General features: G+C 49.4%; 1 protein-coding gene across 5 annotated transcripts in view; it reads right to left on the bottom strand.

Annotated features, from left to right (window-relative positions):
- Window positions 1-24,523, bottom strand: part of LOC144153039 (uncharacterized) — a 381,412-nt gene that overhangs the window by 10,210 nt on the left and 346,679 nt on the right. For 3 of the 5 annotated variants that reach the window (XR_013319276.1, XM_077684676.1, XM_077684673.1), the window contains exons 4-11: window positions 15,852-15,977; window positions 14,428-14,613; window positions 13,746-13,908; window positions 12,146-12,317; window positions 9,434-9,539; window positions 7,393-7,618; window positions 4,096-4,227; window positions 604-3,223 (exon numbers count right to left, since the gene is read on the bottom strand). Coding sequence is in view for 4 of the 5 variants with exons in the window: in XM_077684676.1 (XP_077540802.1) it covers window positions 633-3,223; window positions 4,096-4,227; window positions 7,393-7,618; window positions 9,434-9,539; window positions 12,146-12,317; window positions 13,746-13,908; window positions 14,428-14,613; window positions 15,852-15,977 (3,702 nt within the window). In the remaining variant the exon portion in view is untranslated. The remainder of the gene's footprint in view (window positions 1-603; window positions 3,224-4,095; window positions 4,228-7,392; window positions 7,619-9,433; window positions 9,540-12,145; window positions 12,318-13,745; window positions 13,909-14,427; window positions 14,614-15,851; window positions 15,978-24,523) is intronic. The other 2 variants (XM_077684675.1, XM_077684674.1) reach the window with 2 other exon arrangements.

Raw genomic sequence — 24,523 nt, 5'->3', positions numbered from 1 at the left:
AACGAAGCACTTCAAACTCATATTTCCGCTTTCGCTGAATGGCAGCTATATACAAATTCTATTGACTGCGCTCCCTAAAATTTGGTCGTGAAGCAATAATATCGTAATTTCACCCCAAAATGCTCATGGGCCTGCGAGAAAACACGTGTCACTGAAGAGGCCATAGGGGACATATCAGGAGGCCCAATTTATGATCTGGACTGTGGCATCACACAATGCAAGCATGAAGTTTTACATTGCGTGATATCACAGTGCAAATCACATTTTTCCAATCAAATCGAATGTCTAACCTCATTATTCGTCCCATTTGTTACCAGAAAAAGCTTAATTCTGGTGTAGACCCGCGGAAACATTTTAGAGTGCCGCCATGTTGTGATGGCAGTCATGGAAACCACCGAAAAACGCCACGCGTTTCGGGATTCGTTGTGTGTTGAACTACAGATGCCACATTGAGGTATAACTTAATGGGAGTAAGTGCATATTTGTGAATTAAGTTTTAGATTTAGGAAGTATCTTGTCGTAAAATTTTCAAATAGGACCCAGGATTAAGAAAGGAAAACGTGCCTTGTATTCGCATTTTATTTGCAAAGAGCGCACCCTCACCTGACATGGGATGGGTCTTGGGCTGTTGGTTACCTCTTCACCGAGGTCGTCTTACATCCGTTGGAAGCTGAAGTTACTGCAGGCTTCTCCTGCGACGAGTACAATCCAAGCTTGACCTTGAAATCGCTAATGCACCCCGTGAACGAAGGCCGCCGGGTCGGGAACGGATTGTAGTTCTCCCCCAGCGAACGCCTCGGAGACGCCGGTGGAGTGGACCTCGGGTCCCCGACGTCCCCCGAAAGACACCTCTGTCGCCGGATGGACGGGAGCGTAACCGTCCCGTCGCCGCCGACTATGCTAGACTGTCTCGCAGACCTGATCATGGTCGCGTCGGTGCTCATCGACCGGGCGGTCTTAGGCCTAGCCTGTTCGCCGCTGTAGCCCCCGAGGGAGACGAACCCCGTAGCTGAGCCTTCAGACGCGCAGCGAGCACCTCGCGTCACTGCCGTTGCCTGCGCCGGGCTGTCCAGTAACTGAGAGGCGTCGACCTTGTGCGCTGACTTGTCCCACTCGTCTCGGTCTTCGGGTGCGTCGAATACCGACTGCGACTGGTCTTCAGCCAGACTCCGTGCTGCGGCGGTCTCTGCCGACATCTTCAGACCCAGCTGGAAGGCCGATCTGCGGAGCTCGGTGTTTGGGGAGGTCAGATGCGAGCTCGAGGTGCTCGACTCGCTGCACTTTATGATGCCAGCGTCCAGTTCCTCGTCCGCCTTCTCAAGCGTCATTTCATTGAGCGTCGTCAGCGTGTTGCATGTAAGGGAGGAGCCACGCCGCCTCTCCCCGAGAGAGATGGAATCGCGCGGGGTTGAGTGGTCGTAAGGCAGCAACCTGCCGTCGAAGGATTCCTGGCTCGCCTTGAAAGAGGTTGTCCTGTCGTCCCTCAAAAGGCGCGGCCTCTGAGACTCGTCGTTCCCGGCTGCCAAGTCGCCGTCCTCCTCCGAAATGGATCTCTCGTAGCGAAGTGACGCCTGCTGGTAGTCAGTGTCCGAAGACTTCCAGCTGACGTCGTTTGACGTGTTTCTGCTGTCGTACTTATACGACCACTTCCGAAGCTCCCGCGATGGCACACTAACGTCGCTGCTCGCCGAGCCTCGCTTACTAGAGTCCCTCCGGAGCCTTTCGATTTCGGTCGAAGGCGATTCGCCACTGGTGTCGTCCGACGTGTTCGTGCGCTTCGGAGTCCACCGGGGCGGGGAGCCAATGGACAGCTTCCTGTCCGCGTCTTCTGACGACGACCTGTCGATGTTGGGCGAGAACCGCTGAGTGCCCAGCTCGTCCGTTCCTCGCCTGGTGGCCCCCCTCTGCGCAGCCATTCGCTGAGCCTGCCTGTCACACAGGGCAGACTGGCTGAACTTTCGGGAAAGCCTCTGGAACTCCTCGTCTGACAGTTTGCCGAAAGCCCGCTCATCTGACGTCTTTTTGCTGCTACCTGCCTCCGACGGCGGCCGTGGTCCGCTCGAAGAAGACGTTAGGCAGGCATCGCTCGAGGACTTCCAACTGGACGCCTCGGAGGACGTCGCGATGTTGTACTTGTCGGAACCGGAGAGAACCATATTAGAAAAGGTGTTTCGTGAGCTCTCCGTCTCCGAGCTCAGCGAGTCGGGAACTTTCTTTCGCGCAGGCACGGCTTCTTCCAGGGAGCGAGTCGACTCTTCCACCGCCGATGAGACCTCCGCGAGAGAACTGACAGTTTCGAGCTTCGAAGACGCCTCCTCTTCTTCCGACGACAAGCTGTCTGAAGACGAATTCCTCGAGCCTTCGCTTTCGTCGTCCGGTTTGTAGGAGCCGTCTTCATCGTCATCTCGTACTATCGGTTCTCTGTGCCTCACCAGAGCGGCACGCACCCCGGTCTTCCTCACAGTGGTGCCGGCTGTGGACGGCTTGAAGCCCTCGGCTAGTCGTCGCGGGGGCTTCAGTTGCGTTTTCTCCGAATCGTGACCTTCGTGGCGGCGCTTGGCCCGTTTGTCCGCGCTTTCCTCATCCTCAGAAGACGAAGACGACAACGAGCTGTCGGACGAATCTTTGTGGGCGCCGTTCTTAATTCTGCGCGGTGGCTTCTTGTCGGGCAAGGGATGCGGGGCCTTTGGGACGCTGCTGTCAGAGCCCTCAACACGCGCTTCTTTACGACTGGGCGCCGGTTCGTCTGGCGACGAAGAGCGGTTGTTGTTATCGTCACAGAGCTCCGTGGAAGAAGAGCTCGAGCTGCTGCTGCTGCTGTCGCCCCTCCCGGCTTTGAGCTTCTTGGCCTGCTCCCACGACAGTGTCTCCACCGGAATGGGGTCCCTTGGGATCCGCGGCGGGATCTTCCTCGGCACAGTAGACGTCGCTGGCGACGTGGTGGAGACGTTGGCGCTCACCGGCGACGTGGAGGGTGAAGCGCTGGACGCTGTCGTGCTAGCCGTGACGGGAACCGCTAGCCGCGGGGAGATACGAGTGGTGACGGTGGCGCCAGCTGGGTGCGTGGTCGAGTGGCTAAGCGGGAGGCCGCTAGGCACAGCGTGCGTGGGGGGCGGTGGCCGAGTCCTCCGCACCAGGGGCTTCTGGCCGGCCAGAAGGTTGTTCACGGGAATCCCTTGCGACATCCTCTGGGAGCGCGTCAGCATGGGTGCCTGGAGGTTGCCTGCAAGCGCGTCAGTTGTAAATGGAAACGTTACCATCCTCCTCCCCCAAAAGAAAACTACAGTTGTCAGCGAGGAACGTGTACGGCACCTTTAACTTCTGAACGACGCAAAGAAAGTCGAAACAATTGCGTACGCATGTTCCCGGCCCCAAGTTACTCTGGTAGGGTTGTCGAAATGAAAGTCAATTGAGAGTTATAGCAGAACGGAGAACCGGTCCCGTTACGATACTCGGTAAGCGTCCGGCGTCACTGTACGTGAGTCGAGGCGGGAAAACTGGTAGTGCGCATGCGCAGGTGTACCGGGTACCGTACCGGGACCGGTTTTCCTCCCTGCTATAACTCCTATATATGGTAGCCTTGTATGCCTCATGAGACACAAAATCCGGCGTCGTCGTTGTAGGATGGCACCAAAAATTGCGCGTCGTATAATAACTATTGCGCTTTTTATCTTAAAGTTTCCGAATTACTTGAGATAAAATAACATAAAATTACGCGGTTTATAGTTCAGCAGTTTATAGCCATTTAGGTTGTTCATTAATACTAAGAGTTATTACGAAAGTATTTGTATGTCTTTGTTTAACTGCAGTCATATTTTTTTGGTTTGACAGCAGGTACAGCTACAGGAGTTGTTCAGCTATGCGATTTATCCATATAGATGCCATCACATTTAGATGCAAATGCAGAAATAACGCGATCAGCAGCTGCGGTACTAACAAAAAAACGTATCCCCAACCTATTTGTTACCATGCAGTGTCGATTGGATTGTCGTTGAAAAATTGGGCTTATGAAAATTTTGAGGATGGTCTTACTGAAACCATTTTCTACAAGAGAGCAAAAAAGAGAAAGATTGAACATTAAAGGGGTCTCCGTACCTGTGAGTATAATGTGCGCCTGTCGCTGTCGCTGCCTCAGCCTGGAGTACTGCCTTTTGAGCGTCGAGATATCGAGCGTCATCCGGCTGGGGTCCAAGGTGCTTGGCGCTGTAACGTGGGCGTTGCCCTGACCTGTGAATTTTTTCCGAAAGGCCAAGCGCAGTATCCAATGAGTCCGCTCAACGAACGGCGCAAGGCAATATATGTAATTACTGAGCAGTGTTAACACGACGAGTAACGTTCGACGGGAGTGCAGACCCTCCGGCAATACGAGTGTCTCCCCTCATCAAAATGTTTTTCAATACCGCAAAAATAAACTAACAAAAGAAAACGTCTATTAAAGCCACTTTTGCGCTTATTTTTTATGTCCCGCTGCGAGTATGAATGCAGTCACTCCCGCTCAATCCGAGCGCGGAAATACGGAAACGAATGCACCGCTGGAATTTTCATAATTTTACCAAGAAATGTATATGCTCCGAGTGCTTGCGCCTGCGATGCAATATTACGGCGCATGTGTAGGCCTTTCCCAGGCCCCCTGACAACGATGCGTCAAGGTCCTCCATATGCGCGTCCCCGAATACTTTGCTAGCTACATTCCAGACATTCAAGTTCTATACCTTCTTTTGATTTGCCACTCAGTTTCTGGCGCGGCTTCCTTCTTTTTCAAAGCAACATAGCGAAGAAGAGCAATGCATTTGCGTTGCTACGGCCCGTAAAGGTGACGTGGATGTTGGTTCGGCACAAGCGTTGGCGATGAGCAAAATTCCGCTCATCAGTGGAAGATGAGTTTGTAGACTAACGGTATACATGGTATAGCTGCAGTGGCTGCACTCGACATGACGGACAAACACTGTGTATATGCTCAGTGATTGCTGATAATTTACAGCGCATGGTTGAGGAAGTTTCTTGGCTGTGTGAGATGAAACCGGTACGGGTTCGAATACCCCATTGTGTCCATTTTCTGTTTGTGTTCAAGTAAATTCCTTTCACAGCGTAGCTCATTCGGTGAGCTGACACGCTTACTCACATCTGGTTCCCTGTAAAGCGACACTGTCCGAAGAACGCTACTTAGTGCCGTGACTAGAATCTCACGCCAGTGCCTACGTCAGCGCTCTGTGGTTCCTTTCAACAGCTCTGGCGGCGTCTATGCGCTCCATAGCTAGGACAGGCAGCCAGCTCTTCACTTAGCTAGCAATGAAATTTACATGCCCATCTCAAACCGTCCTAAAAGGACGAAGCTAGCCCAGATTTAACAAACGGAACACTGAAATCGGCCTTAAAGAAAAAAGAGAGCCTCACTTTATAGAGAAACATCCCCAAATTAGTAAGAAACGGCTTTAAAGAAACGGAATGCCAATAAAAGCAATGAAGAGCACAAAAGTGTCGTAAATAAGGTATATACCCGAGCAAAAAAGGTATCTTATAAGTGCAACGAACAAAAGGGAAAAGTAAAGTTGCGGGAACCAAACCCGACTCAAGCAGCCTATCCCAAAGCGGTACGTCGACATTACAGAGCCGGTTTGCAGTGTTGCTGCCATTAAGGGCCAAAACAGTGTGAATATGTGTTCAAACATGACTGGATGGCGCAGTGCATCACTTTGCCTTCGGGTGTTTCAATGCTAGCGCCGCTTTACAGGGTGAAGATACAGTTTGACAGATCCGACGCCGGCGATCTTCCCAAACGGCGCCATTTTGGGTTAAAATGCTCAACGTGCTGGGACGCATCTTGTTGGGGCAGGCCGCTTCCCGAGTGAAGATATGGCGTAAGCTGTCCTTTCAAGATATACTCTGGCGCCAATGAGAAGCTGTCGCACGAGCTGCGCCAGCTAGCCAGATTGACTGGTTGTTACGGTCCGCTGTGCGGCGGGGAGCGAATTACTCAAAAATGGCGGCACCAATGCACGTGTCTCCACCCTTCATCCTACCTTGTCTGGGCTGAGTTATTTATAGGCTACGGTACGCATAAGCCTCTTTCTGTGGAACATCCTCTTCCACCGAGAACTCATAACTCCGAGGCTCGGACTTGAGCTGCCAAATAAAGTCTCTCTCTCTCTCTCTCTCTCTCTCTCTCTCTCTCTCTCTCTCTCTCTCTCTCTCTCTCTCTCTCTCTCTCTCTCTCTCTCTCTCTCTCTCTCTCTCTCTCTCTCTCTCTCTCTCTCTCCGTAAACTGGTGAGGATGCCCTCCCTGTGTGCGCGTGATGCTCCTGTAAAGGGTGCACCAACGCATCACAGCCCATAGTGAGGTGAAACAAACTTTAGCCAAAAAGGCTCACGGTACGGACAGCAACATCTGCCAGGTTTTGTGCCAAGTGGTATTTTCGTTATCAAAAATATGTTACGTGCGCTACGGAGCCTGCCGCGTTGTCGCCTTGCTGCCCCCTATCCCTTCTTCCGCGAATAACGCGGCGTGACTTAAGAGTGACATGGAGTCATCAGTCCACTGATATCTCTGTTGCACCCTTTACAGTGCGTGCTCGAAATAGGCCACGTCGTAAGAGACGGATGGGAAGGGTTGGGAAGCGGCACGCAATGCTCCCAGCGCAGGTACTCATCATAGACGATAAAACAAGCGACGCTCGGGAGATGGCGTGGTTGATATCGCTGGCCTTGAGCTTGCTCATTTCGATCAAACGTTGGGAGCCATGTGCGCCATGAATGCGCCATCTAGGTCTCAAACTACCAGTGCAGTTCAAGTCCGTGTCATGGGCCTACGTAGTGCTCAGTTATCTTCTTCTCGAACCGCTCCGACATCGCATGATTGCGCTCACGCGACAGTACTTCATCGCTACGGCTGACGATAGTTGTGGGGCTTTTGGGGTAAAAAATAAAGAACAGAAAAAAATTGAATGATTCCGGACACGCATAAACGAAGATTTCTGTTCGCGAAGGTATAAAGTAAAAAGAAAGGACCCGGTGCATTCATGTAATGTGACCTACTCACGCAAACTTACAGGCTGGTCATGCAATTACTTGAACTGTAAAAAGTGCCAAATTACGCGCGTTCACATTTATATTTTCGAGGTTTACATCTCATTCGTCGCTGTTACCATATGTCGAGTTACGCGTCCTGAGCTAACGCGTCATCTCACTTCTGCCTTTCTACAAGAAAAGAAGTCTTTTAGTCTTGTGGAGAGGGCCTGGGCGGTCAGCGGGGACCAGGGCTTCCCGGACTAGAGGAGGCCCCCACCGGGCAGGCGCCCAACCATAAGCGCCCGAAGCTCGTCGAAATAAAGTTAATTCCCTCACTGACCCCCTCCTCCAACAACGCATCCCGCGTGAAAGCCCGACTCTGCTCACCCCTGTTCTTGGCGACGAGGAAGGCGTTCGAGATGCCGCAGAAGGCGGCGGCCACCACCATCTGGTGGTCGGAGTCGGCGTCGTTGTCCTCGTCGTCGCCCAGGAAGAGCCACAGCCCGTGGCGGTTCTGCGTCGACGGGGTCGGCAGGGGCCGGATGTCGTACGTGTACCGGTCGCGGAGCTCGGACAGCTGCGGGATGGGCACCCGCGACACGTCGCAGATGGCCTGCGCCGGGGGGATGAAGAGGGGCCCCGGGCGCGGACGCTTAGCCACAGAGCTCACGTGAAACCAGTGTGAAGAGCGGGTAAGGACGACGTGCGTACGATTGTCATGAACCGATTACTTCGCAGTCAATGCAGCCGGGCTTTTAAAGACCCCCGCAACACTTTTTAAAGCAAAGTTGTATACTTCTACACCCAACGGGTTCATCGCCGTGGGCAAAAACGCCAAGGCCTAAGACGCCGAGTGCATGCAGCATAGGGCTCAGAATTCGTGTAAGAAAACCACAAAACAAGCATCGAAACAGCATTATGAATAATAAGGCACCCCCCTCCCCCTCTTTCCCCCTTGCCACCCATATCTTCCCGGTAAAGATTATATTCGCAGATTGTTTTTGAAGGTTACGCAGGGCTAGTGTCACTATATAGAGCAGTTCTTGCCCAAGACGCCGAGCGCACGCGTCAGGCTAGGCAGGACCCAGCATTTGCCGCGTCTTTGGACACACGTCTGCTGATGAAATGCTGTTCACGAGTTAACTTTGATTCGCAGAGTATGGAGGACAAGCTAAGCCTACCAGAGTTGACCGACTAAATGGCAATTGTGCCTCGAAAGCCCCACTGCCTATTATTCCTCTTCTTCACGGTGAGCTAGACGTCACGGGGAGTTAGAAGCGGTTGTAGGGCAGCTTTCTTCTTGAGAGTCATATAACATCCAACACAGCGCACGCAACTTGTGAGTTGACCTATAGGAACCTGAATTCGCTCTGCATACTTGGTTATTAGAAGAAAACAAAAATGACATACAAAACTGTTTTGCGATTTCATCGTTGCCGTTCGTTTTGTACACATTGAAATAATGCAGCTTGCTCGATGCGGTTCTAAGAGTACCCCATGTTTCCCCCCGTACAAACGGCTTTCAGAGCATAGTATTATAGTAAACAAGGGTTGTTCTCCACCACTATTTTTTCAAATCCTAATAATTTTCGTTTATATATTACCAGTGAAGAAAAATGGATACGCGCTTTTATTGAAAAAATAACAGAGTAAATACCACTGTGGGTCACAAAAAACTTGCAGTGGCTATAGGCGGGGCCACATGGGGGCGCGCTTGGCAGCATTTTTAAATGACTTCTGGTGCACATCTGAGGATGCCACTTCACGGTACATTTTTCGAAGAAAGTTAGCATATTTTGGCACTGTAACAAAAACACCCAATTTTTAGTCGGTTTCGCCCTTCATCACCACCTAATCCCTCTTAACGCGCTTTAGGGTGCCTCGATGCACGGGAGTCTGCACAGGGTGGAGATGCTCATACGTTGGCGCCGCCATTTTGGGTCACTCGCTTGACGCCGCAGCAAGACCGCACGCTACGATTTTTGCTGCAATGCGGTTTAATCACGACGTTTTAATTACTATACTATTTATTTCGCATTGCTGGGTGTTCTGGGAAACGAAAACAACTCAGCTGTTTTCTTGTCGAGACGCTGGCGGAATGCAACTGCCCACCGTCCTTGTTAGTTCTTACCGCACAGGCGAAACTGCACCCTGGCAGAGTGTTACACCTACTGGTTACGGGACAACGCCACACCAGATGCGGTCTGGCGCAGTAAGACACGCGGTCGGCCGCGTTGAGCGTAGTATGAACTTTATGCACGGAGCACTTTGACCCATAATGGTGACTTTGGGAAGAAGCGGCGTAACGGGACCGTTCAAAGTGGTCCAAAAAGTGTACTCTGTACGGAGGCGCTGGCATCGAGACACCCTAACGCGCTCGACAGAGCAGCACCCCCACCCTGGCGAACCAAAACGGAGTCGCTCTCACCACGATGAACTCGTGGGGGTCCTTGACGCCGAACTCGACCATCTCCCGGGTGAGCACGCCCATGACGCTGTAGAACTCGTCCGCGCTCTCCACGGTCATGATGCGGCTGTGCACGCCGCACGAAATAAAGGAAGGAGAAGGGTGGAATCAGAAGTTGCGCCAGTACTGCGATACAGACAACCCACACAGTTCATGACCCTTTCACAGGGTCACAGTTCATGACCCTTTCTGTATAATATTTTTTCACACACTGTACACTTTGTTACAAATAATAAACTCAAACTGAAACTGAAACTGAAGAAAGAGAGAGGTCTCAGCAGACTGCTAACGTTTGCGCGGCTAAAACACTTGCACTTCTAGAACAAATATTGCGCTGTCATGGTATACGAGCTCACATGATAATCCTTGCATGATACATGGCATCCACTTTATGCTTAGAACCAGCCACCCACGCGATTGTGATGAAAGCTCAGTAAAATACGTCTGGACAGTGAACATAAATTTAGGTTTCTACACTTACAAAAAGCGATACGCGAGAAAAAATAGCGCACGGTCCGCGCCTGCATATACCCGCAAAGTGTAAAATTTTTACTTATAGTCACGCATAGTTCGCGGAGTGTAACCCGAAAAAATATAATACGCAACGTATTTTTCGGGTTACATTCCACGAACTATACGTGACTATAAGTGACAATTGTATGCGGATTTATACCGGCGCGGACCACGCGCTATTTTTTCCCGCATATCGCTTTTTGTAAGTTTAGAAACCTAAATTGATGTTCACTGTCCCGACGTATTTTACTGAGCTTTCATCCCAATCGCATGGGTGGCTGGTTCTAAGCATAAATTGGATGCCATGTATCATGCCAGGATTGACAGAAGTCTCTCCAACCATGCAGGCTGTAAACGACTGCTTCTTTGATTTTGACGATTATCGGCAGCCTATCTTCTCAATTAGAAAAAAAAATTAAACCCATGTAGATGGTCGTGGGAACCGTATGCACATCATGTTTTTAGTTTTTTAAAGCGCTGATTGTGCGCCTGGTCATTGCTGGCGGGACGAGGCACTAGCAACGTAAAGAAAAATTTTCCGCTTTCGATTTTCAACCGGAATCACCTTTAGCAAACTATGTGCCCGGTGCCGACTGTGTTCAGAAAGTTTCGGCCTGATAAACCAAGCTTGCTATCACAGAAGTTTAGGAAAAACGGAAACATGAACGTTGCAAGAAATATCTGCTTGTGATCTTAAGACATGCTGACGGGGTAAGGCGGGGGATATTAATTTACTAATAAGTAACGACCAGATCTAGAATTTATTATTTTATTTATTTATCAACATCGGAGTATGAGCCTACTTCGGCACTGATTGAATGCCACGCAAGGATGAAGGTCGCGAATGTAGGGATTCGTAGTAACCTTATGGTCATTTCGCCTTGGTATTACGCTGACGTTTATTATTTTTGTTGATTTTATTCCCACTCTTGAGAAAAAATGTGGTCTCCGCACGCAACAGAAATAACGTAACAAATCACACACACACAAAAAAAAAATTGTCCGCAAGCGTTGCTAATTGTGTTCACTAATTACACCTTACAGGCACAAAACAATGAATGAAAGCTAGCAGGGTGATTTGTACAATGATCGTACGCGCCCGGCCGACGTATACAGAACGAATAAATAGCGAATCAGTGACAAACCTAGATCGGTGGCGTTCGCTGCGGCCCGAGCCAAATAGCGTTTTTGTGTGTAGGAAAAGTAAAACTGCAAACAAAACATCACTAACTGATACTTTCACTTGACCTGAGAAAAAATGACCGCGAAAAAAAAAAAAAAAAAAGTTCTGTGCGGTGCTGTCAACCTTTTGTTCCCAGCCATATCGATCAATGTATCAGCCCGCGTTGCAACACGCGGTTTCCGAATACCTCCGTGAATACAGGGAAGAACACGGAGTGCAATAGAGCGCCGAAAAGAGACGGCGAATCGAAACTGCTGACTTCTATTTGGAATTGGCGGTATAGTTGAACTAGTGCAAGTTGTTATTTCACTGTGTAACGAAAGCCTGGAGACTCAGTTTGGTTGTTCAGCCGAGATGGAAAAAAAAAAAAAAAAGGACCCCAGGTACATTTCACGGACGTAAAAACTACCAAAATGACGTCAGGATGGTTTCAGATGTATAGATTGATGACATCTGAGCGTTCATATTTTGAATATTCAGCTGCTTTGAGCTTAGTATTAACTTTGTGTAACTTCAGGATGAGTTCATACAAGACAAAAGGGGTTCCCAATCCGCTTATACCAGTACCACCCGCGGACGCGCTAGTATGTCGTCACTGTTGACTTATATATATTTACGGGTTGAACTGGCGAAGAAGAAAGATACTTTCGAACATGACGTTCTCGGCCAGAAATTCGATTACATGGGCCGAGAAAATGGACTACGTAATCGAAACGTGGGCCGCCTAACGTGATTGGTCAGTGCTTTTCTCTTTCTTTTTTCGGCGACCGTCGAAGCATAAACGTTGCGTTTGAGACGAACCAGGAGAAAGGAAGAAGGGGAGCTTCGGCAGGGTTTTGTCTTGAGGGGGCAAACCCATTGCATTGAGGGGGAGCAGGGAAAGGGTAAGGGGGCGGGGCAATCGTGCTGGGGTGGCTCCCCTTTTGCACCCGCCTGCCGACGCCCATGACGAAAAGTAGCAGAGCCAGAGCGCTCACTCGGCGAGCCCTTCCCAGATGGTGATGGCGGTCCGCAGCAGCACCTCATTGCCCTCGAGCAGGATGAGGTCCCAGACGCGCACCACCAGCGAGCGCGGAAGGCACGTGGTGAAGAGCGTCAAAAACCACTGCATCGTGAACACGTTCGTCAACGGGGGCTCGTAGTTCAGACCTGCACGCCAACCAGGAGGGGAGGAACGGACGACAACGGTACACACGGTTATAACCGGTGCCGCCCCACCGCAGCGCACGCTTAAAAATCATGAGCCATAACACCGTAATAAAACATGTTGTTGGGCGAGTTGGTTCATGCTGAAAAAGTAGGCTTAGCGCAAAGAGGAAATTGACGGTGACGAGACGGGACAGGCACCACTATAAAATTTGACTATCACACATTGATAGCAGCGCCTGTCCCGTCTCGCAATCGTCCATGTCTTCTCTGCGCTATGCCTTCGATAGCTATGAAGATGGATGACCAGCGGGGCTGTTTGGCACGCGACAGAAAGGTGATGCAATTCAGAACATTTTATTCATTTTCATTTTAACTAATTATATTTAACTCATCTTAACTTATTCTAACTTATTTTAACTCATTTTAACTTATTTAATTCATTTTAACTAATTCATTTTAACATTTTAACTCATTTATTGTGAACTAACTTACTATGAGAAGTAAATGAAAGCCGGCAAATTGACACAGTATAATTATTTTCGGAATAATTTCGACAAAACAAGAGTTAAAGCCGTTTTTCGTAACCACGCTCCCTCAGCAGACGGTCAGGTATTGCGTGTCAGACTGTTACGCAGTTGGATACTCACCAGCCATAATAGAACCGAGTGTGGTTCCATCAATGCGTAAGAATTCTTTGCCGGATACCTCACAGTGCCAGTTGTACAACGCACTGCATCAGCCCGAAATGCATGATGGGCGAAAAACGTACAATTAAGAGAAGCGGTGCACGAATGCTTACGCATTTGTAAACTATTCTCAGAATTTCCGAACGTCTTTTACGATGTATTTTCCCTCTTATCCTGGAATAAATGCGGAAAGCAATGACATCAAACAATGTCAAACTGAGACCAAAAATGCTTATTCCCCCACGCAAATGATGCTTCAGCGTTTACAAATGCGCCCATGCATCTTCGTTCGAGGCGCGCAACTGTTAATTCGTCCTCATTACGGGCTTGCTCAAATCATATGAGTCGCACTTAGAAACAATCCAACGCTCCTTTCTCGAAGAGAAATGGTTAAAACGTGAAGCTTTCTCCTATACGAATGCAAAGCCCACAATACAATCAGCCAAAATTCAACTCTACGGCAACACTAAGATAAGCGAATGTGATGTTATGGTTTCCTATCAGTTCGTGATTCGGTTACTTCAGCGTTGCCGTTGATTAGACTTCGGCTGATTAAATTGCCGACTTCGCATTTCTATCGTAGAAAACTTCACGTTTCATTTTCATCCTCATTATCATGCGCCCTTGCATTGTGTAAAGTTGGCTTTCCTGCGGTGCGTTTGGCATGACATCGCCATCAGTGGGGCGCGGAAAGCTTCGCTTTAAAAGGGCCCTGTAATCGCCCGCACGGAGCGGCACTTACCCGCCTTGCTCTCTCCGGCCTGTAGCCTGTCGAGGTGCATGGCCAGGTTGTTGTGGCGCATGCGCAGAAGCTCTCGAAACACGGCCATGTCCACGGACAGCCCACGCAGGTTGTTGGCGAAGTAGCCCTCCGGCAGTACGCCTTCCACCAGGTAGATCATCATCTGCCACATATAGGTCAGGTCTTCTTGGGCAGCCACAGTCACTACTCTTCCATAAATCGCAACTTTGGAAGCGACATCAAGCGATTTTGTGTGTGGAGACGGAAATTAAGTAGGGAAATATTAAGAATTCCCACTGCCTCTCCGAAAAACGCAATCGAACCACAATTTGTCAGTCTTTACAGAACTGTTAGGTCCATTGTACGAATTTAAAGCGCAAAAATTCAGACAGGGGACGAAGAGGACAAAGACAAGCGCTTGTGTTTGTCCTGTTCGTCTCCTGTCTGAATTTTTGCGCTTTAAATTCGTACAATGAAGAACCAACTAGCTCGAACTCACACGTTGTTAGGTATATTATAACCGATAGTGTATAAGCTAGACTACACATTAAAGATCGTATACGACAGGCTGAACACATCGTATCATCTTTCAAATAGATTCTTGCGAGAAGAATATTCGCATATGGCTCCACAAGGAAGGAGTCGAAGGTGGTGGCCGCGAAGGGGGCGCGTGGATGTCTACCTTGAGCGCGTCCTGGTCGCACCACTCGACCACCTCGAGGACGAAGGCGGCGAGCAGGTTGAAGCCCTGGCAGTAGCCCACCGACTTGTTCCAGCGCGCGTACGCCAGCAGGACCCTTTTGAGCAGCGCCTGGTTCTGCTCGGCCTGGTCTCCGCTGAACAGGCTGCAGCCCGTGCGGTGCAGGTCCTGCGCCAGAGAACAAAGCACGCGGCCACCAGTAAGTCAGTCGCGCCAACACCCACCCCTATGCACCCGGTCCTTTCCTGAGCTGTGGGAGATTCTGGGAGTTATATCAGAGCGGATAACGGGTCCTGGTACGGTACCCGGTAGGCAATCATCGCCACTGCGCGTGCGCGAAGGTGTCAGAAGTGGTTGTGCACATGCGCAGGTGCACCAGGTACCGTTCCGGTACCGGTTCTCCGCTTTGCTACAACTTTCTACTGCTGACAAGACCCTTCTGGCCACCCGGGCGGGAACGGCTAGGGAAACACATGGATTCCCGGACCGAGGTTCCCATCCGACAATCACGTTCATTAAAATGTGACCTCTCTCTAGGTTGGGTACGTGTGCCGCGTATCTCAACGGGGGCGGAAGCTTACACTCCATTTGATAAACTATGTGCAGTGGTACCAGGGCTAGACTGGCGTCAGCCGATCAGGAAAGCTGTGAAGCAGCACCTTCAGCCAATGAGCGTAAGAGATCCCGTGGTGCACCACATTTTTTTACCTCATCTGCTCCCGTGTCGTCTGCAGATCCCGTGCCGTGTCCCGTGTCGTCCCCCCTTCCCCGGGCATTGGAATGGTGACGGTTTTGAAGGCTTTTATTATTAAAAGTGGCTTTGGCTATTCAAAGAGCGGAAGCGGCTTCGCCGGCTGTCTAAATATCAAGCCAGACTGCTCTCTTGCAAGACGCGAAAAATCACCGGTCTTGATGCTAGCAGGTACCCAAATACTGGCAACGAAATACTTTGTTCGAAAACGTAATGAAAAAATAATTATACATAAGCGTCGGTGCTTTCTAGCTTGTTCAATGGGCCGTAGAATGAAGGAGAAACGACGCATGCTACTTAGTTCCCAGAGACACAGCGGATTTAGTTGAAGCTCACGTTTTTCTAAATAATTATATGTTTCATTAAAAAGTGTTAGCGTTATTTACAAGCACCGGGTATTGTACAACGAACTTTGCTACGAATTTCAGTAACTTCGGGGAATATGTCGTGATTCACCCTGACACGGGCATTACCACCGCGGCACGATTGAATTAAAAACAGGGTTGAAGCTCGGGGGAGTGGCTTGTCGCGGAGTGGTACCATTCCAGAATTACGGCGGATGAAACGAAGTGAGGTGAAAACCGCCTGAAAGCACCGTGTCGGATCGGGACTGCTGCGTTCTTGTCGGTGCGTGGAACTGCGAGCGGCACCCTACCTTGACGATCTGCACGCCAAGGTTGTCGTCGTCCGGGTTGCAGCGTTCATTGAAGCAAAACCGAGCGGTAGACTCCCAGTCCAGGTTCCGACTCGCCAGGTAGCGCTCCGCAAGCGTCAGCCAGATCTGCACACGAAGCAAAAAGAAAAAAAAAAGAGAACTTAAAAGTTTCAGCAAAAGCCTCCGAAGAGGTGTTGCGTAAATGCTGGTTTCACTCAAGAAAGTGGTGACCCCGAGTGATGGTTTATTTGTTTCATTCGAAATGAAATGAGTCTGTATAGGTTTTGACAGGCCCCAGGTAAATATCGCGAGCCTTTATTTCAACAACTCCTTGAGAAGACACAGATGACGACGTCATCGTGCAATTTTTTTAAAGAGTCACGCACATTGCGACTCAATAAACAACCGTACATGTCAGCCCGTGTACACTACAAAGAAACTGGCCATTTGCAGCACACGACGTTCCCGAAGTTTCTTGCAAAACCAAGGACGAGAAAGACACCGGAACTGATCGTCCATAAGCAATCGTCTGCTGCTTTGTGTAATTGCGACGTTTATACGGAAGCGAAAACCACCCTAATGCCGTTTGCGAAGCTAGGAGAAACGCGTAACAAACGTCGCCCTTGTAACTTCTACAATTAGAGACACTTCTTAAATACCAAACTTAGCAAAATTATGCGAGGTTATCAATTATTTTTACTGACCAAAGGAGGCGCTTTCTTCAGCAACCGCACACGTTCCCCATTAGTTGAATGCACGTTTGCGGCATTACTTTTGTTATCCGCTGTACTAAAGCAATCATTGGTCTGAATGCTCAGCTACTTCTATAGTGTTATTTATTTTAGAACACGCCCTTCTGAACAAGGGGTACGGAGGTTACTCCCTACCGCACGCTTCCCTCAAAACTTTACGCGTTACGAATCACCTTGTCTTCAAAATGTCATAGCTTTCTTTATCAAAATGAACGCCGTGATATTTAGGTAGCGCAAGGACACACATTTATGACGCTAACACCTTAATCTTTTAAACGTATCGTTACGAGAGCAGTTCCGTGAAGCCCGTACAACGAAATCAAAAGGACGTAGGGATCCGTCAAAAAGCGATCCGCATTAAAAACACGCCGAAGCAAGAGCAGTAGTGCCAGATCGTTTGTCCTCCGCCGTTCCCTATAAGTATTGCAAAAAATAAAAAAAAAAAGACGAAGAAAATTTTGGTATCCACAGCGGAAGATCACCCAGCGCATAACGAGGAATGCATTTGCGCCCTGCGGAGCCGCGGCGCGATATTGGGAAGAGGAAACCTAGCTCGCCAAGGCGGGAGACACAAACGCGCCAAACCACCTTTCGACCGGGAACAGCGCGAGTAGTGCACACAGCGCGCAAGCGCAGCCTATAGATCCTTTGATGCGCGAACAAAGGACGTGTGCTCTGCGCTAGACACACAGCCCGCGGCGTGATCCTTCTGAAGTGAAGTGCGTTGAGCGGGGCCTGGAGGGAGCACAGCCGCGTACCTTCCCCTTCTGAATACTTTCCCGCTCCGCAGATTCGAGCAATTGCGCAGGGAGGGAGTTTGATATTTTTGCGTCGGTAGCGAAGGGGAGAAAATATGAGAGGGGGAGGGGGGGGGGAATTTAAACGAGAATGCAGAAGAACTATCCTCAGCTGCTGTCTTGTATTCTACGCTCCCGTTTTGTGCATCCACAGCCAAGCGTCAAAGATGGGATCCACGCGTTGCTAGAAGCATAGAAACTATATTCATGGCTAAGTTAAGGAAAAAAAAAAAAAAACTCTGTTCTTGTTAAAAGGTCGAACGCGCTAAAATGTTTGCGAGCGTTGGCACCAAGCTGAGGCCTTGGCTAAACTCGTTAGGGACATCGAACCTTATGTCTTCTAAATATGCAAAAAAAAGTTCACCTCAAAATCTCCTTTGTCAGAATTGCTTTGTTCTTGGCGTTTCCTGTTTTCTTACCCGCCCCAATTCAGATATTGCGCGCGTTGCAGTCAAATGTAGAAATATAGCGTCCATAGCAATGTGAGAAATACCTGCAGCCTCCGCGGCAGGCGGTTGTCTTTAATCATGGCGCATGTTTATCTTAATTAAAAGGGTCACGTGAATCAGAGGCTGCAGCTACAAACTCCTTAAAACCCGTAATTGGACGATCAAATCAAACTCGCCCGGTTTCTTAAATGAACTCAGAGTGATGCCGCCTCGTAGCAAACGAACTAAGACGTCGCGTCAGGTCGTGACGTGGCTCCTACAAGCGCTAACGCTGCAGGCGAGTAAGTAGCATGTCCTAATCTCTTTTGACAGAGGCCAGGCACTAAATAATATCGCGGCAGGCTCTCCTCCGGCCGCAGTTTCTCCGGAGGGTGCCCGGGGACGCGGAGCATATACAATTGCGCTAATCGCTCCGTGTCTCCCGCAGCTGCTGGCTCTGACAGCTAGTTTCACGTCGGCAGCGCTGGTCAAGCCGACGCAAGCTGAGTCTTTCCATGGCGGCGGCGTAGTCGCGTTTACGCTGTCAGGGTGGAGTCTTCTCCCAAGCCGGTCGTTGGAAGCCAACAGGCCTTGTACAACCTTCCAAATTCGTGGCTAGCGAACATCGCCCAGGCGTTACGTTAAGCGAAAGTAGGCCAACACGTTATCAAGGCCGTTTAAATGAACTAAAATACAGCCGCACTGGGAGGCGCGCGTCGAAGTGGGCGCCTCTATTTTTTTTTTTTTTTTCACGGATAGCTTCCTATCGCTGCTACGTCCGTGGCCTTTTTAACCACCAGCTATTATAAGTTGCGCACGCAATAGTTTCCAAGCCAAAACGCGCCGCCGTGGCTCAGCGACTGAGGCGTTGTGCTGCTGAGCCCGAGGACGCGGGTTTGAGCCTCTGCCGCGGCGGCCGCTTTTCTGATGGAGGCGGAAAGCAAAAACGCCTGTGGGTTCGAGATTTCGGAGCACGTTAAGGATCTTCAGGTGGCCGAAATTAATCCGGAGCCCTCCACTACGGCGCGTTTTATGGCCTGTGTAGCGTTGCCGCGTTAAGCCTCATAATTAATCAATCAGGTTTCCAGCCCATAGGCTATCGCCAACTAGCGCGGAACTTGCGGAAAGGCGGGTACCAACAGCGGTGACGTCACAGATCACGTTTGCAACGACGTCAACATTAATGCAGCAGCGTCACAGATGACGCTTGAAGCGATGCGTCTTCCTGCGCTGTTCTTACCGTTTTCGCCAATTTCCGCCCTGATAAGGCGCTGACGTCGTTACCAGAATTTGGAAGGCTGCTGAGCTGCGAGCGTGTCTTTCGGTCACTCCCAGGCTGACCACTTGACGAGATTCGCTTGTTCTCCTTGGCCTACTATGGCTTTATGAGTACGAAACAAGCAATCGACAGGGTTAGATCAATAAAGCTTGGTGTTGGGCTAGTCTTCCGTTTCATGTGCCCTTTTTTTTCCACTGTATATGCTGTGGTCGCCGTGTTAAGTTCAGCGCTACATGTTCCATTATGGTTACATCAAGCCGGGCTCTTGGCGGGCAGTCTTGGGTGCTCATTGATAATGCAGGCTTCGCTGACTTCCGAGGTGACTACATTACAACAGCACAATGTTCGGGGACCAAATAGTAAGCAGCGACGTTGGTGCGCCAGCAGGCTTTTAAGAGGGTTTGAAATAGCATTCTGTCTGTTCTGTCGCAAGCGAACGGTTTAAGTGCAGCTATCTGCTCGCGATCAATTTTAGGCGTTGTTTTTATACATAGTTTGCATGTGATGTCACCGGAAACCTTTCTGGGGTACTTCTCTTAGCGCTGCTCGAGATGTCAATGGCAGATAAGTTGACAGCCTTTCACCGTGAAAGCAGTGCTCCCACATGTCAGCGACAGTGACGCCAGTGCAAAAATATATGCATACACCGCACTGCACCGAACAGCTGTAATGAGTTCGGTGATTTCCTTTGCAGTTATTCAGCGCCGGTCTTTAGGTTATTGACAATCCTGGCGTGCGGAATTCTGGGTTTTGATTAAGGGATCAGTGGTTTAAAGGTGAAAAAACCAGCGAAAAAGACGGAAGACGTAGAAGAGACGAGACAACACACACGCTGGACCTACTGGAACACACGCTGGACCTACTGGAAACACACACGCTGGATCTACTCACCTAGGACTAAGAAGGCGCTGCTTCCGTTTGATTCGAGTCACTCCAAATTGGTAAAAAGAGGCATAGCCACATTATGTTTCCGCAGTGCACTCCAAAAAAGCTGTGTCCACGCAATCCAGGAAAGCCTGGACTGTCAGGCTCAGAGGCTAAATGCAGCGGGGTTTCCCAGCACAGTGCTTACGGCAGTCGCTGAGTGCCTCCATGTTAAGCTTAAAAGGCAACAGAAAAGTGAACAAAGGCCTGATGAAAACAAAGAAAAAAGAAAATTTCAAGTGATGCCTTACCTTCATAAAGTGTCACACAACTTAAAGAAAATTGCTTCGCGGCATGGTGTGCGATTAGTGTTTTCCGCGCCATGTAAGCTGTCTGGGTTGTGCACGCGCATTGAAAATGCGGGAAAAAAGAGAGGTGCGTGTAAAACGAAGCATGAAAAGCAATTCGTAAAGTGTGACGAAAGAGTCATTTACAACATTCCGTTGACGTGTGGTAAGGTATATATAGGCCAAACAGGTCGATGCATCAACGACCGGTTACGAGAGCACTGCGCGTTGATCAGAGGGCAAGGAGCAGGTCATCTTTCTTATCACTGTCGTCAGTGCAAACGTCAGGGCAAATGTGAGGCTTTGTTTGAAAGAGTGACGATTCTGGGAAGAGGCAGGACTAAAACAGAGAGGGAAATAATTGAATCGCTCTACATCAGCCAACAGGAAGAAGGAAATTGCGTGAGTGTTTCTTCCATCTCCCTCAGCGATAAAGAGATCGCGTTCCTACAAAGCTGAGCGGAAAAAAGTGTTTTCGATAGCGTTTTATCAGAACGTGCGTACTTGTTGCGCATGCGTAGGCTTGGTCGTTCTCTGGTTGTTTCTGTTTTTCAATTAAATTTTCAGTTGCTAGTCCAGCGTGTGTGTTGTCTCGTCTCTTCTACGTCTTCCGTCTTTTTCGCTGGTTTTTTCACCTTCAAAATGTACCAACTGGCCCAGCAAGCTGCACTTCATCAGTGGTTTAGCTCGTACTGCTCAACGATTCACATTGAGTGCGTACTCCAAGAAAATAGCGCGTATGACGGGGCTAATCAAGAAACACACAAGCCCAACAACACACAAGACAGGCGTGGGTTTCTTGCTTAGTCCCACCGTCTGCGCTGTTTGATTGAAGTTACAATGTGCCAACAAGCCCTTCAGCACACTCTTCTGAACGTCTGCGGTTACGTACGTTTAATTTCTGCTGATATTTTTTTTGTGAAGCAAGGATATTTAAATGAAGCTTGGGTTTTACTCCCGAAGCAGAACCTTAGCTATAAGATGCAAAGTAGTGAGGGTCTACGGATTAAGACCACCAAGGGGACTCTAACATGAGCCGCAAAATATCGACTCACGGGTGTTTAGAGATTGTATGTGCTCCGAACGCTCCCGCCGGCTAAGTGCGACATATGTTCATTCGGTTACACAGCGAGACAGTACAGCAAAAAGGATGGACATAGTGACTGCTTATATGCTATAATTACTATCCCACCGAAGAAACAGTCATGGCCCACAGCTGACAGCTTGATAGCGTTGAGCGTATGCTGCACCAACCCCGATGCACAAGCACTGTAGCACAACACCTGTGCCTAGGCGCAAATTGGACGGGGAGCCTTATGAAAAAACTGTGGCCGGAGAAGAGGTACGGCCTACCACGCTATTATTTATTGTCCGACCTAATGGGTAATTGTGAGGTTCATATATCCTTTGTTAGTTCACTTTGAAGTGTGAAATAATTCATCTGGGTGCGATTCACTACGTTTACGCCAATCCCCTTTATTTTTGTGCTAACGTCAACGGGGATTTTGCGGCTACTGTTTAGCCGATGCAAGGCAACGGTGGAGGTCAACAGGGCCGCTTCCGAAGAGAGAAATGCGTGCAAATTCTAGCCGTAAAACCATTTTGCGCTCTTCGCTTCGGGTCGTAGCTATTGTTGAGCTCCTACAATTCGACATACCAGCCATTCCTGCTTTTATTTTATGTTCGCCTAGTGCCCAAGTGAACGCATGGAAGTTATTAAAAAGCTTTGCACATTCATACTATTTCTTTCAGCGGTCCTGTATCTTTCCTTATAAAGTGATGCCTTATAATTTATGCCCGAATTCGGAGTATGATAGAGTACGTACGGTGTTTTTTCAATCCAGGACGGCTAATATAATTGAAGCACCTAAATAGAGAGAGAGAGAGACCTAAATGTGCTTTATTTCTACTTATTCCGTTGCTGTTAAAAATTGTCCCGTCTTTCTAGATTTCATCCGGAGGCCTTTTGTGATCCAATGAGTGTCCTGTCGGGTTCAGAGTAGTTTAGTAGCCCTCGACTGACTGACTACGTCCGCTAAAAGGTTTCAGCGCTGCAGTGGCCCGTATAAATTGACCGTTATGAGGTTTCCCTCAGCGCACGTGAATCAGTTCTGCTTTCTTTCAGTGTTGTGCGGTTCTCAGCGTCTCCCAAATTTTTGTGGCACACAGTTTAACATTTTGTTTTCGTTGTCTTCGGAAAATAATTTGGAATTCTTCCAGGGCCTGCTGCTTTCTAGAAACGGAAAGCGAGAGAGAGAGTGAGAGCGAGCAGATAAAAAGAGAGAGAGAGATACTATAATCTTTCTCTCTCTCTCTGTCTCTCTAAAAGGAAAGAAAAAATAAAACATTGTTATTGATCGAAATAGCTTTTACAGACTGAAAAAAGGAAACGCAGGATTGTTGTTGCATGCACTTTTAGAGACGAAAAAAAAAAAAGAAAAACACGGAGTGCGTTTAAGAACAATGCTTCGTTTAATTTTTTTTTGATAGGGGGGGGGGGCTCCGTTTCGCTCACATCGCTGAACATTATTTTGCGTGCGATGTGCAAAACAGCGCTTTGAATCAGCATATTATAAAAGTAGACCCGCGTAGCATTTCAGCATAAATGAAGCGTGCCCAGCATTGACCCCAGCACTCCTATAGTTGTTAGAACTACTAGTCATTGGAATTAGTTGGTTCTATAAACGTCGCTCCTACCCTGTAGTTAATGTAGAGTTCACAAAGCGCGGAACAAAAAGTGTTCTTGCAATGAGGCTACAGCTAGCTTACAGCTACAGAGAACGGCGGTCGGGCACACGGTCTTTACCAACGACCGAGGTTTTCTTAGCTGTTCACAGAAGACCAGCAAAGAAAGGCGTGTGTCCCAACACGACACCTTCAGCGATACTAAAATACATTACCATCTATAAGCTATCGACGACTTCCAAACCCATCAAGTGGACGAAAGAAAACAAAAAAATTCCCGCGCCTTCCCGCGAGGGGAACACGAGTAAATGCAGAGCTTTGGGGGTCGTTAACGCCGCGTAAAACCGCGTTAGGGTGGGTAGTTGGGTCGTAGTTGCGTTGGTGTTGGTTTGGGGTAGAGAGAGGCGAGTAAAGTCGCGTTAGGGTGGAGCGAGCGTCAACCAAGGAAGGAATTAGCAACGCAGTGACTGAAGCACGAGCGACCGCTAGCCGCTTTATATTTGCAGCACGCGCAGTAGAGGGGGGAGAGCGCGCACGGGGGGGAGAGCGCGCATGCGCAAGCAGCGCACGCCCTTCCACGCCCCACCGCGCTGCTATCACGCACCTGTTACTCCGAGACCGCGACGGAGCAAACGGGCTGACTACGACGCATGCGCGTGCCAGCTGCTGTTGAGAGAGAGGAGGGAAGGAGGAGAGGCGCACCTGGTGCGGACGCGCAGCTGTGGACGCCGTCCGACGCAGGAAGAGGCGAGGCTAAGAAATGCTCTGCATTTAAAAGTTAGGAGACATTATAGTGTGTCCAAGGCGGGTGAGCAGCGAGGCTTTTTAGCACACGACATAAAAGTGACACATAACCCAGGCGAAAGGTATGAGAAAATTTTATTTCTCTCAAGCGCTGACTGCGGTTTTCAATAAGAGTTAGTTACCCGCCGCGGTGGCTCAGTGGCTAAGGCGTTGTGCTGCTGAGCACGAGGTCGCGAGTTCGATTCCCGGCCGCGGCGGCCGCTTTTACTGATGAAGGCGAAAAGTAAGAACGCCCGTGTGTTCGAGATTTCGGCGCACGTTAAAGAACCCCAGGTGGTCAAAATTAATCCGGAGCCCTCCACTACGGCGTGCCTCACCGCCTGCGTTGCGTCGGCGCGTTTCAATCAATCAATCAATCAATCAATCAATCAATCAATCAATCAATCAATCAATCAATCAATCAATCAATCAATCAATTCAATAAGAGTTATGCGTAGCCATAAATTTTGCCGTGGTTTAACGCAATCAAACCAAGTTTTTCGAGTGAGAGCTCGGTTGCGCCCCCGAGAGCGCGCAGTTAAAAGTGCACACAATGGACCTCTCCCGGGGTACGTCACGCGGCGGCCGTGACGTCACGGAAATCGCACGTGCTGGGCGTGGCCGGGAGGGTGGTTGGCAAAACATTCGGACCGGCGCGCGGCGAGTATGCAGTGAGGCTGCATTAGACGCGCGCAAAAGTGGAATTCTCGTTTACGTGTTGGCTTTTCTGATGCCGG

Source organism: Haemaphysalis longicornis, unplaced genomic scaffold, assembly GCF_048455015.1.
Source record: "Haemaphysalis longicornis isolate Haplotype H1 unplaced genomic scaffold, Haemaphysalis longicornis Haplotype H1 scaffold_9, whole genome shotgun sequence".
NCBI lineage: Eukaryota > Metazoa > Arthropoda > Arachnida > Ixodida > Ixodidae > Haemaphysalis > Haemaphysalis longicornis.
Note: the sequence above shows the minus strand (reverse complement) of the source record. Positions and strands in the feature narration are given on the sequence as shown.